The 13,609-nt window shown below is 49.7% G+C and overlaps 1 protein-coding gene across 4 annotated transcripts in view; it reads right to left on the bottom strand.

The window, feature by feature from the left end:
• Positions 1-2,517: 2,517 nt before the first annotated feature.
• Positions 2,518-13,609, bottom strand: part of KCNH1 (potassium voltage-gated channel subfamily H member 1) — a 382,684-nt gene continuing 371,592 nt past the window's right edge. For all 4 annotated transcript variants that reach the window (XM_040446362.1, XM_040446361.1, XM_040446363.1 and 1 more), the window contains one exon: positions 2,518-7,295. In XM_040446362.1, coding sequence (XP_040302296.1) covers positions 6,441-7,295 — 855 coding nt within the window. In that variant the 3' untranslated portion in view covers positions 2,518-6,440. The remainder of the gene's footprint in view (positions 7,296-13,609) is intronic.

Genomic DNA, 13,609 nt, shown 5'->3' on the forward strand with positions numbered 1-13,609 from the left:
GGAAGTTATTTTGTTTTTTGTCTTGTTTTATTTTATGTTTATTATTTTGGGAGAGGGAGAGGAGGGAGAGGGAGAGGGAATCCCAAGCAGGCTCTGCACTGCCAGTGTGGAGCCTGGTGCAGGGCTCAAACTCACAAACCGTGAGATCATGACCTGAGCCATTTTATTTTAAAATAAATCAACAGGGGCGCCTGGGTGGCTCAGTCGTTTAAGCATCTGACTTCAGCTCAGGTCATGATCTCAGTTAGAGAGAGAGTGTTGCATCGCGCTCTGGGCTGACAGTGTGGAGCTTGCTTGGGATTTTCTCTCTCGTCTCTCTGCCCCTCCCCTGCTTGTGCTCTCTAAAAAATAAGTGAATAAACTTAAAACCAACAAAATCCCCCCTTTTTAATAGTTGAAACCCCTTTGGCACCCAGAATGTAGTATCTATTTCTTAGCTCTGTATTACTAGTCCTTTTGACTAATTATAAAAATCATATTCACAAAGAGATTTTTTTCACAATTGAAGATATATCAAGAACATACTGCTCAGTGCTTTATTACATGAGATTCCTTTTTTTAGGTGAGATTTTTGAATGAATATCAAATCACTTGGAATTTTAAATACTATCACCTTTAATGTTTATTATGCTTTTCTGCAACATAATGAAATAATAGGTTGTAGGGAGGATGCCATTAAAAATGCCGTATTCATCCTGTGGCCTTATGAGAGCAAGCAGAGGCCCAAATATGGCGTGCAGACCACAGATTCCTCATCCTGAGTTAAATTCTGTCCACAAAAAGAAAAGTGCCCTTTTTGAAATGTGGTCCAGTAGTATTAAATAAGAACTCAGGTTGACAGTATTATGGAGAATCTTGCCATGAGCAGGAAGTCATACCTATTAAAACCAGAGCAGAAGTGAGGGCTGCTAGAGAAGACTCGTTGGTTTAGGGGCAAGCAGCCCTCGACCTTACTAGCTTCTGAGACCATCAATGAATTAAAGCACAGCCCATCACCCCCACTGTTGCTACGGAATCATTCCAAAAAGATTCGGTTACGTTTTTTACACTGTATTTGAAAAGGCAGAGAAGCCTTCATAAATCTTAAACTTCAATCCAAATTGTTTAAAAGTTCACCTCTCCTCGGGAGACCACCTTCAGATAAGTGTTAAGTCAATGTGTTGTACCACAGCTTTCCAAGATGCCAGGTTTTGAAGGCATCTCTGTACATCTGTATGGCAGACACAGCTCTATGTCTAGATCATATGGCAAAGCACCTTCACGACCACCCTCTCGCTATGCTGTACTTAGACATACAGTCTTGGTGTCTCTAGAATTCTGAGTTCTCCAAAACCACGCTTACAGGTGCTATCCAGATTAGAGCCTCTCAGACTCTTGAATAGAAAGTACCATCCTCGTTCGGGCACCTTAGATCAGAACACCCAGTTCAGTGCCTTAAAATTATAGAAGAAGAGGCAAAGGCAAGTATCCTGTATAAAATAGTTTATTACCATAATAAATAAAATTAAACTTTTTTTTTTTTTTACAAATATCATTTGTGCTTGTTTAAAAATGTTGAGAAGGGAATATTATCAATGGAGGGGCCCACATGTTCCTTTTAACATTCCCAAGCGGCACACATACAGTGGAGTTTCTGGCAGCATCCTCAACTGACCATAAAAATAGTATCAGCTCATTTGTACTTCTGTCTGTTCATGCTCATTCGGACAAAGTGGCAGATGCAAAGCAAAAAGAAAAACCCAGTGAAGGATTTGGCGGAACTCGGTAAAAAGAGCGTCAATATAAGGAGAAGCCCCAGGCTGACAAACTTGCTCAGGAGTAGAAGTGTCCTTACAGCATTGGTGAAACGTCAGATGTGGGCAGTCTCCAACCGATGCACAAGTACAATGTCTGAATTTTAAGAGAATACATTCATTGGGGCAGGGTGCATCTTAAGATCTTTCTCATTGTTCATATCCCGATACAAGATCTGTGAACTTCTCATTAAATAGCTCCTCGATCCGTTGACCGGCTCTGAAGTCCCAGATAAAGAGACAATGGCTCTAAGAAAAGTTTGATGGTGGGGCTGAGAGGGCACCCATGGGGCCTGGCACCTGCAGGGCGTTCATGTCCAGTTCTAGAGGTTCCAGAGTAAGTCTGACTTGCTCACATGAGAATGAAGTTTCACTTGAAACTAATTTAAGCTGCACATTCACATTGATTCTTTTGAACTGTGTATCAGAGGGAGTGGAAGTCACCACTTCTCAACATGAATACCTTGGGTGAGAAAATGGTGCTTTCTTTGATGGCTGCGGTTGGTGCTAAGGGGACAGAGAAATCCCCCAGCTGGAGGGCACAAGAGCTGGTGAAGGTATTTGTATCGAAGCGAGCAAGAAGGCAGTACAACGATTTAGTGACAGAAGAGAGGCTACCCCGGGGTCTGAGTGTGCCCTCAGTGGGTTCCTCTTAAAGCAACACGATGTGAGGAGGGAGGAGAAGGAGGGTGTCGGCAGCTCCGTCACAGCTGGAGTTCCATTCAAGGGTCTTAAGGCTAAACATCTTTATTGCAAAACATTGTACAATCTACTCATCAAACGCACAGCAATTTGTATCTCCACCAGGACTCCTACAATTTTCCAGAGAGTGCATGTGCCATTTGGTGGTCAATGCAACAAGGGGAGATGAGGCTCTCCCTACACTGGGTGCTCGAGCACTAAGGCATTCTTTTAGTCCCTACAGAGGCTTCAACAAAAATTCTGACACTTGGCCTATTTCACCTTCCACCGAAGGATTTGGAGGGGAAGTTGCTGGATGGGGTGTGGTGGTGGAGTGCATTTTTACTCTAAGCCATGCTAGCTCTGCTTCTGAAAGAAGATTCCAGAAAAGGGCCTGATGTTTGGCCAGCAACACCACACAGGATCTAGAGGGTGGAGGGTAAAACAGGCCCAGGGATTGGATAACAAGAAACGGAAACAGCTTTGGAACCCTTGGGCCCATGCTGTCATAGCATCTGTTTTTTTTGTTTTTGTTTTTGTTTTTTTGTAAGCCACTGGTTGCCTACTATACTGGCTACAAACTTTCTGCACACAGATGGACTCTGAGGTTGAGAATATAAGGAATCGTCTTAGAACCAAGCCAGGAGGTCTAAGCATGAGTGAATGGGATGGATGGAGGTGCAGATGTCAAAATTGTGCACTAGACCAGACCTTCTCAACCAGAGGGCTGCCTCCCTCTCCTTTCTAGGGGATTCCTGGCATAGTCACTGGAGGAGCCTTTGCAGGTGCACCGGACAGCAGCACTCAGTGCCGGGGTCCCATCCTCCACAGAGAACAGGCACTCCATCTCGTTGGCCGCCATATTTCATAGACCCAGCCCTCGCTCCCACTCCCCCATTGGTGGGGGAGAACAAGTTCAACAAGCAGCCAAGTGCTGGGGCAAGACCTCTTGCTCCAAAGCAGCCCATCAGGACACTCTCTGGGAAGTGGAGCCACCCTACGAATAACATCCGAGGTAAGGAGTTTAAGTACGAGATCAAGTAACTGGCAAGTACTGGGCAATGGTGTAATACATCATGTCCCCTTCCCTCAAGAAGGAAAAAAACAAAAAACAGGTAAGTATCTCAACATAACTTCTAAAGTCTAAATGTTAAGTCCAACACCTAGTAATTCTGTGTTTCCCTAACCTCTATTCAGCCACCAGACCGTGGAAGATTCAGTCAGTATCTGAAGCTTGTGGTCCTTGCTCAGGAAGCCAGAGCAGCATCCAGGCAAGAGTAGGTAGTTGGCACGAAGTGGTCCATGGCCAAGTGCGTGTCATAAACGTGGAAGGAGAGAAGGTTTGGCTCATTTTAGAAACTAATTTTTTCAGAGGAAACAAAGCAAAAGTCCCTAAGTGGAGTCTAGAAGACTAAAAGCGTGTACAGGCCACACTGTGGGGATTTGTCACCACAGGCACACATGTGGGCCCTGCGGCCCTGAGATGAGCACATTCCCACCGCAGATCCAGGCTTTTCTGGTCATTAGCCTGATTCATGTCCTAGGAGTCAGTCCAGGAGTACATTCATGAAGCTTTGTTTTCCCCCCAAAACAGGTCTGGCTTCCAAGCCTGGCATATTAGCATCTTCGCCCCTCAGACCCAGATGGGGAGTCATTTCTTAATAAACACCTGTCCCCTCAGAGCTAGTGGGGAAGGAAACGGCCCCTCTCCAGTGGCCTGCAGGGTGCTGGACAGGAGCCTGTCACCAAGCCCACAGAGAGCTGGGCACATGCTTCTAAAGCTGGATGATAGAGTCATCCAGGGCCCTTGCCCTGACTTAAAAGTAGTGGGTACTAAACTTTAGAAGCAGGCTAATGAGCACATTTAAGGAACAGCAAACTAGAACATTCTGGGGGCAGATGGGATTCCAGATATTTTATAGCCTCTGGACTAGTTGGCAGCTTCTCAAAGAGACTGAAAGTCTCAGTGCTTTATCTAGAGTCACAAACAGTTAAGACTTGGCCTTGGGAAGTTACACTTCCTCCTATTTGTATGCTGCCGTCTGAGGCTAAATCTAATAATGCTGCAGCCTCAGGAAGCCAGCGGCCACCCGGTAAGCCTCCCAGGAGAAGCTGCATAAGTGTACGGGGACCCCTGGGGAAGGGCCCTTCCCTTGACCCCCTGGACTCTGTTCCCCAGGGCCATCTGCACCAATGCTGGCAGCCAGGAGAGGACAGCCCCATTTTGCCCAGGAACTGAGGGCCAAGTCCTGGGACCTGCCATGGCCACCAAACAGGACCAAAGGGGCGAGGGAAGGGATGGGCCCAGACAGGAGGCCTTCAGAAATTCTATCTTTGGTAGGGCAAGTGCCAGCCTGGGAGGTCCCCTTTGGTACTGAGGGGATTAACACCGGTTCTGGATTTGTATAGCTAAGCTACACCAAGCGCTAAGGGTGAGGGTGCTGCAGTGTGACACATGCAGAAAGCCAGCGCCCTGGCTGGGTCCCTGCTGTCACCAATAGTCCAGGTCCTAATTCTACTCTCTCCAAGCTAGTTCTTAGAGCTGAACTTCCAACCCTGCTTGTTAGGGCAGGGCATATAACCCCTGAGCTAGTTCCACTCTGCCTGGGAGGGCCCTCTTTCCTTTCTCCGATGCCATTGAAAGGAGCACGTGAATAATCTGACCCCAGGTGACTAGGAGGCCGTGGAGTGTCCCCAAGCATCATGGCATAGGGACCTGGATGACCCACAGGTGGCTCTGTGACTGTCCCTCTGAGCTCAGACCTTCTCTGTGCCCACAGCTCCATGGCCATCTCTGTCCATCACCTCACACAGCTTGAGAACCTGCCACCTCATTCTCCTCCTGCTCCTGAAGCAAGTACAACCGTGACCCTGACGTCTTCGCGGTTTTTCTTGAAATCCTACTGACTTTAGTAAAAGAAAGAGAGGTTAATTTTAAAATAAGGCCAGGCATGGCTCCCAAGTATCCTATAACGACCCCATGCAATGGACATAATGCAAACTGCTGAAGGGCCATCAATCCCGGTGAGAATCATAATATAAACAGAGGACTTGCTACGATCGTTTTTCTGAGGTTGTATGTGTGTGTCTGTGTGTCTGCTTTGCTAGTAAAGCAACTCTGGGCTCATCACCCTTCCTGCCGGTGCCCCACACCCTGAGAAATGCCACAGGAACGCTTGGGAAGAGGCCGAGAAGGAAAAGAAGCAAAGGGGCCCATGCAATGAGGCCAGTGGCATGGAGCAGGGCCAGAGGTTCATCTGAGGCCCCTCCTGTGACAGCAGGCCGCCGACTACAGCCCAGAGATTCTCTGCCTCCTGAAGGGCCCCGTGCAGCTCGTACACTTGGGAAAGGAGAGCCGAGGAGGCGCCCAGAGCACCTCCCTGCTTTCTGGCCTTAAAGACAGAAAGTCACAAGGCCCTACCCTCCCTGGCCCTCAAACTCCCCTTGTCCCGAGCTTGTTACAAATGATGACTGTGGGCAAATATAAGGTGACAGCAGACATGGGCTGTACGAGGACAGGGAATGCTGGGAAATCCCTGTGCCCACCGCAGTCTTTGGGGTCTTGGCGAAGGAGCCCAGTCTGGTATATACATGAGGGGTTCTCCAATGCTTTCCCACCAATCCCCAAATAGCTGCTCTTCTTTTCTGGTGGGTTGTCATCTTTTACAAATATCGTGGCAGTAAAAAAATTAAAAATGAAGGAAAATACCCTCAGCATGCCCCCTCTTCCAAAATTGTGCAGTCAGCTGGAAAACAGCTGTCATCTAGCAGGGTGGTAACACACACCTCTTCCCGTATCTGTGCCCAGATAGAGAAAGAGCGCGCGTGCCTAAGCGACTGGTCCCACTTTGATTTTCTGTCAGGAAAGCCTACTTTGGAAGTTGTTGGTCATGTAGGTGTGTGTGGTGGGGATGGTGTCCAGGGAAGGGCGGTGGGTTTTGGTCTTTGACTCTTTTTTTAGACCACTCAGCTTGCTCCAAAAATGTCTCTCTCTGATTCTGGGGACTGGGGCCTCGATATTTCAAAGAGCTCCTGGGGAGACTGAGAGGATCTTCTGGAAGTTAATATCCTGAGTATCTCAGAGAGCTGTTTCTCAAGATTTGTCATTTTGGTGTTCAAGGCCTTGATGTCCTCCTTCAACTCGTGCTTCACCTCCAGGACCGTGGCCTGCAGCGTCTGCTCGGGGATGGGGTAGAAAGAATGCTTGACCTCCGCCAGGATGGGGCTCCGGTCCTGAGGGCTCCTGGCCTCACCGACGTTGTCCAGACGCAGATCGCTCTTGGTGATGCCGCTGTCACAGGAGTCTGTCTTCTTGAGGGTGGCCTCTCCGGACGCCTTGGTCCTGTCGGGGAGCGTCTCCATGGACTCGGCCTTGGCCACCTGGCTCCAGTCCTCGCCCTTGCCGCAGGCATCCTTGAAGCGGGCCCAGCCTTTGCGCCTGGCGCAGTCGCCCCCCGCTGCCCTGGGGCCCAGGCACTCAGCGCCGGGCGCGTGCAGCCGGCCATGGTCCGACACCGCCACCGCGGAGGCTGCCTGGAAGGCCACGGGCGTGGCGGGGCTCTCACGCACGGTGACCACACTGGCCTTCACCAGGCTGTGGTTGGCCGCGTGCTCAGGGACGGCACCACCCTTCTCGACATCCTGGTCGTCCGGGTCGCGGCCGCCCCTCTCCGCGGCCAGCCGGGCCTCCTTCTGCTGTCGGAACCTCTGGAAGAGTCTCCGGACAGGGTGGTCAGGGGGCAAGATCAGGGGGGCCTCATTCTTGCGTTTCATGCGCTCTTCCTCCTCCCGCTTCACGTCGCTGATCTTCCGGAACACGATCTGGAGTGAGACAGAAGGACAGCAAAGCTCAGACCATCAGCCGTTAGGCTGTCAGCACCCTGCCAAGGGCTGCGGCTCCCAGAGGGCTCGCATCCCTCCAGCGCCATCCCGGGCTTTGCTCAGGGAACTGCCCACACCTGCCTTTTCCAGGACACTCATTCCCAGCTTGCCCACAGCAAGGAAGGGACTCCTGCTGTCATCCTCTCCAAGAGGAACAAACTTCAGCCTCTCCATCCCCACACGCCAGGAGGCTGGAGGTGCCAGATGGCCTCCTTCCGGGAGACTGTCCCAGTGCCTGAGTTGGGCCCCTGCCTGCAGTCCAGGGTCACCTGGTGAGCTTTACAGAAATCATTCTTCTGCCTCCCGTCTCAGACCTGCTGCATTAGAACCTCCCAACAGGAAGCCCTTGAATCTGTAACAAGCTTTCCAGGTGACTCTTCTGCATGGAAGTTTGAGCACTCCTGGTCTATACCACATTGCAGGGTAAGAAAGTTCAGACAAATCCCCAGGCAGGGCCACAGCTAAGACTGCCATTGCCACCTGCAGATCTGGTGAAATGAAATTCAGCTCGCCGTGAAAGCAAAAGCAAGTCTCACACAGAAGCCCTCCCCATCCTCAGGCTGCTCACGGGGGAAGATCCCATGGTTTTGCACATGAGCTTGTCCTAATACTAACAGCCATTTGGATGGTTCGTAAGGCACTTTAACGTCACTTCATGTATTCCTTACAGCAGCACTGTAGAGTCACTGGGACACATTCCCATTTTAGAGAAGAGGAAAACCAAGGTTTCAGGGTAGCTAAATGTCACATAAAATAGAAGTTTGATATAAGGGACTTGTACCCAAGTCATCAAACCCCAGACCCATTAAACGTCCAACAGGTACTTACCGATGATGACAGTGCTTCATGCAGAGGATGGACAGTCAGCAAACTGTCCATGAATCTGGTGCTGAGTAGAGCAAGAGCCATAAATTACAGGGCTTTCCCTGGTGCTGACCTCTGATTATAGGCAAGCTGTGTAATTTCTGGCTTACATTGAGTGTGGCAGATGCGCTCAAGGGACACGTTTGACCCATCCCACTTCTCAACTTGTGGGAAGCCACCTGCAATAGGTTGTCTATTTTATATAAATCACCGGTCCGAGGACCAGTCCTGAGATCACTGAGAAGCAGAAGAGAGGCCTGTGTAAGGGAGCAGCAGCTTTTTCCATCACCATAACCTGGAAACCCTTGTGCCGGCAGCCTCGGACCAACCCAGAACCTGCCCCAAGGACCTGCCACAGGACTTGCAGGTCTTGGAGAGGCACACATGGTAGCATGCCAGGACCACAGGCTTTGAGGCCAGAAAGAAATCTCAGCCCTGCCGCGTAGCTGTGTGACCTCAGGCATCTTACCTTCAGAGTCTATTTCCTCCTTGAAGAGTGGGGAAAATCCCCACTATTGTGACTTGGTGTAAAGCCAGCACAAGATTACTTATGTGAAAGCACAGGCCCACTGTAGATGCTTAACATGAACCCTCCTTCCCCCACCATCTCAAGGCCTCTGCCTTTTTAACCTCCAGGTGCAGATGGTTTATAACTCACCCTCTCCTCCAGGAAGCCCCCTGGCCAGAGCTCTTTGATGGCACCACTCATTAGGTTCTCAGGTCTGACCGACGAGATTGATTTTACAGTGCTCATAAATACAGAGGAGTCCAACACACTGAGTTGCTAGATGCAATCAACAAATCGTTGGCTCACACCTGTCACCCAAAGCTCCTGATGCCAGATGACTCTACACTTGGGTCACTAACAGGTGGGTGGGATGCGGTCGCTCCTCTTGCCACCTGGTTAAGTTTTTACATTCCTTGGGTCACAGTGCATGACTTTCTGACCTGTGCTGGGCAGTATTTCTCCCAGCCCTGCCCTGCCCAGTGGTGATTTAACAACCCCGCCTCCCCTGGTTCCCTTCAGCCATATCCCATCTACTTCTATAGTCTAGCCTGCAGACCCAAGCTGTGGGACTCAGGAAAACAACCTGAAGAGAAATCCAACGAAAGGCATCACGGGGATGGAGGGATGATAAATAGAAGGAACAGGACCTTCCCTGCTCCTCCCGCTCTGAGGTACCAGACTTCCACCTCCCTCCCCGCTTCTGCCCCCTGTGCTCTGTTCTGGGAATGACCCCTGCTCTCCACTGGGCATCCAAATCCCCCTAACACCAAGACCCAGCTCAAATAGCACCTCTTCCAGAAAGGCTTCCCTGATTCCATGGAGGTCTAAGTTACCTCTGGCCTCCCAACACCAACCGCCTTTTCTGTGCTCGAACTTCTCTTCTGCCTTAACTACTCTCTGGCCTGTGTCCACCTGTGGTAGCCCTGCCATCCGTTTCCTCCCCCAGGCACATCCCTTCTTACAGAGGGGAGGAGGGAAGATGGGAATAAGGAAGGAAGGTGGGAAGAGAGGGGGGAGTGAGAAAAGAGGGAGGAAGAGAGAAAGGATGAGTGAGAACACACATGTACTCAAGAGTTGGTGGCCTGAGCTGACTGCTCGTTTCCTGCCTTTTGTCCTGCAGGACACCTGGTTTTTAATGGTATCATCCTGTTTTTACTTGAGGTGGAGTCGGGCTCTGTTCCTTGCAAGCAGCCATTCCCAGTCATGATACCAGTTGTTGACGCCTATAACTCTGAAATCTCCCTGAGGTCCTAGAACAGTATTGGGCATGTCTCATTGTATCTTCTATTAAAAAAAAATTATCTACCCTAAGAAAACAGGGATTGTCTGTTTTGTCCATTATTTCCAGCACTTAGAAAATGCCTGGTACCTGGAGGGCCCTCAATAAATAATGTGTGGCATAAATGAATAAAAGACACATATGAGCTAATGAATTAATGGGAGAATGTCCTCTGCCTGGAAAAGATAGAACGACAGATGTCATAGTCAATGGTATAAAGGAAGGGGCTGGCTTGGAACACACATGGTCCTCTGAGCAACTCTCTCAACATCAAAGGTTAAGGCAGCTCTTGAACATGAAATGAGATATTCTAAGACTAAAGAAAAGGAAGCACTTCTTCAAATATTGAGGGGGCAACACAAAGCTGATCCCAAGAGGCTGTACAGTGAAGTACACCAGTAGGCTGACAAAGGCTGTAATATGCACCTGTGGTGGACGTTTGTGAGGGGCAGCGTATCCTCTGCTCTTCAACCAGATGCCCCGTGGATCCTGGACTAAGGGCTCGGGGCCCGGCCTGACCCAGGCAACGTCTTCAGATGTTGTAGCCACATGGGTGGGGGCAGCTCAGCCCTCCTGGGCTGGGGCTCTCTGCGGAAGGAGACGGGGACTTCTGGCTCTGTGCTGACTCTTCTGAAGCCTCTTGGCTTATCCCAAAGGGTCACCCTAGTGCTGCTGTCACTGGCGGCAGCCCCACCTGAACAGCACTGGCCCATCCGATGGACAGATGAACCAGGAAAGAGCTTCCTGCCCTGCAAAAATGCCCGAACCCTCCTTTGAGGATCAATGAGTAAAACCAGCAACCCCCTTGGGGGCATGGGGCTGATGTGGTCTAACAGCTGTGCTGACCTGGGGTCTGGGGTTCCGCTTACTAACATCACCCACGTTCTTGGAGAAGTTGGTCTGGGAAGATTCACCTCAGAGGCAGCCATGTCCATGCATTTGGCCAAGTATTTCATATCTGAGTGGGCAGGGGTGGCCCCGTGACTCACAATGATGAGGTCTGTGCTGCCAGCACCAGGCACTCTAGGAATGAGAGGCAAGACCCTGAGACCCCGAACCCAGGGTGCTGTCTGCTCTGACCATTCAATGAACAGAGGCCTGAGGATAAGTCTATCAAGCTTTTCTAAAGTGTTCCATGATGTTTTAACGGGGATCTTGAGGGGGAATAAATCTCAAGATAAAATAAACTTGAGCCACACCACAATGGTAAATTGGCTGCTTTACTGCAGGACTTCTCAGAGTCTTACCATGTTAATGTGTCTTTGATGAATGTCTAAGAGGAGACTACTGCATATGGCATTTCTTGAACGCTTTCCCCTAGACTCCCTGTTTTGAAAGAGTAGTGTTCCCTAGAAACCCCTCTGGAAAACACTGAAATCCACCCCCATGTGGGGGATGGGGTGCCCTTTGTATTTGTGCATCCCCTTGATGGATGAGAAGGCCATTTCCTATGCTGTGTTCCAGTCAGATGCTGCCTCCTATCTCTAACCCTGCTACTGAGCCAGAGTGTGGGGTTCTGGGTTTCCATCGCCCCCTAGTGGACGGACAAAGCTGCATGATTAACTCTCCTGCCTCCCACCCCTCAGTTACTCTATATGCTTCATCCTTACTGAGTAATCTCAGGTTCTGAAAAAGCCCTGTTCACCTACTTGAAGCTCCATTCAATCTCATCTCCTGCCCCATTCATTCAACCTGACTCCTATGTGAGCTTCAGGATTTAGCTTAGGAGTCATGTACTCCCAACGAGCTTCTCTCCCCACCCCGGGTCAAAGACCCTGCTGGTAGCAAACATGGGGCAGCCACACAGACCTCCATCAAAGATCACTGCAACCCTTGTGAAAAGAAACACTTTGCTTATTTGTCTTTTCCTTTGGGGGAAGCTCTCTGAAGGCAGGCACAATGCTTTATTCAGTTTTTTATTTTTCATCTTTGGTGTCATGCCTAATATATATAGTACTTAATCAGTGGTCAGTGACTCACTGAATATGTCAGTGAATAAATTACAGCCATTTCCCTGTTTGTGAGCCCATGCTGGGGTGAAAGAAATGATGTGTATGCCACCCCTCACACACACACACACACACACACACACACACATCTGTGTCTGGTATTCATGGTCCCATGGAGAGAGAGAGATTACAAGTGGACTTCTCTATGCACAACTGATATGCTTCTGAACTATATGTTCACATAGAGTGAACAGATTGGCCCTAATTTATATTTCGATGGTATGATGGTGCTAAAGGATATACATTCATTAGAAACGGTACTTGGAAGGGAGGAGCCAAGATGGCGGAACAGCATGGAAGTTTTTTGTGTGTCTCACGTCCATGAAATACAGCCAGACCAACACTAAACCATCCTGCACACCTAAAAAACTGGAGGATTAACACAACAATCTGCACAACCTGAACCACAGAACTCAGCAAGTACATGGTGTGGAGAGGGGAACTTGGGAGCGAGAAGCTGCAGTGGGCAGGGAGCAGCTTTTGCGGGGGGAGAGAGGACAGAGACAGCACGGGGGGTCGAATACAGGAAAAGCACCCCTCCCCAAAAGCAACTGGAGAGAAAGTGGAAAATTGGAAACAGCCGCAGGGACTAAACTAAAAAGGGAGAAAGGAGAAAGGAGAGGGTTTAAATTCCATGAAAACTGTAAACAAGGGGAGCGCAGAGTCTGCAACTCTGCAGCTCAATACTGGGCAGTGCTCTGGTGGAAAGGGCAAATCCCCAGGAGTAGAGTGGGGTCCAGGAGGTTCTTGGGCCACACGGGGAAAAGCGGTTCCATGGCTGGAAGGACATTTGGTAGAAACTGTTGAGGCCCCCTGGTCCCAGCAGACCCCAGAGAATGCCCACATTTGCTGGTGCTGGAACAAGGTCGTTAAGGGTGAAGCCTGGTGCCAGATGTGTGTTGTAAGAATCCCTGAAACGCTGCTGCTACACTATCTCGCGAACTTTTTCTGGGGCGGGCTGGCACCTGGCCACAGTCCTGCAGCAGCAAAGTCCAGTAAGGGTTCCTGGGTGCAGCCGACATTTGGCCATTGCTCGGTGAGGGGCGGAGCGGGTCAAAGCCGCAGTACTTCAGAAGCAAGGGGCCAGGGCAAAGAGCCGCATCTGAGATAAAACTCAGGAGAGAGGTTCTGCCTGGGGCTTGGTCATGGCCGGTGAAAAAGCAGGGAGTTGAAGAAAGCTGAAGATGGAGGACGGGTGCACGATTGCAGATTGGGGAGAATAGAGTTCTGACACTAGAGACTAGGTAGCTGGGTGATGCCATTTTCACCCCTCTTGTGCATGTGAATACGCACCTACGAGTGGCACAACAGTCTACCCCAATAGGCTAGCAGTGCCATGGAGAATGGAGCCATTACACTGAGCCCCACCCAACCGGGCCAATCTCGCTCTTCAAGATCACAAGTCTTACCGCCTGCTTAGTTTATGGACTATAAAGCACTTCATAGTCTGACTTCTAGGGGAAAACGAAGTAATTTCCGTCCTATTTCAATCTGTTAGGTCAATCTATTCAATTTTCTTTTTATTTTTTCTCTCATTTCTTTTTCTTGAATGCAGAAAGAGAAAAACTTCATTTTTATTTTCAATTTCCATTAA

Source organism: Herpailurus yagouaroundi, unplaced genomic scaffold (assembly GCF_014898765.1).
Source record: "Herpailurus yagouaroundi ecotype Mexico unplaced genomic scaffold, PumYag 195, whole genome shotgun sequence".
NCBI classification, from domain to species: domain Eukaryota; kingdom Metazoa; phylum Chordata; class Mammalia; order Carnivora; family Felidae; genus Herpailurus; species Herpailurus yagouaroundi.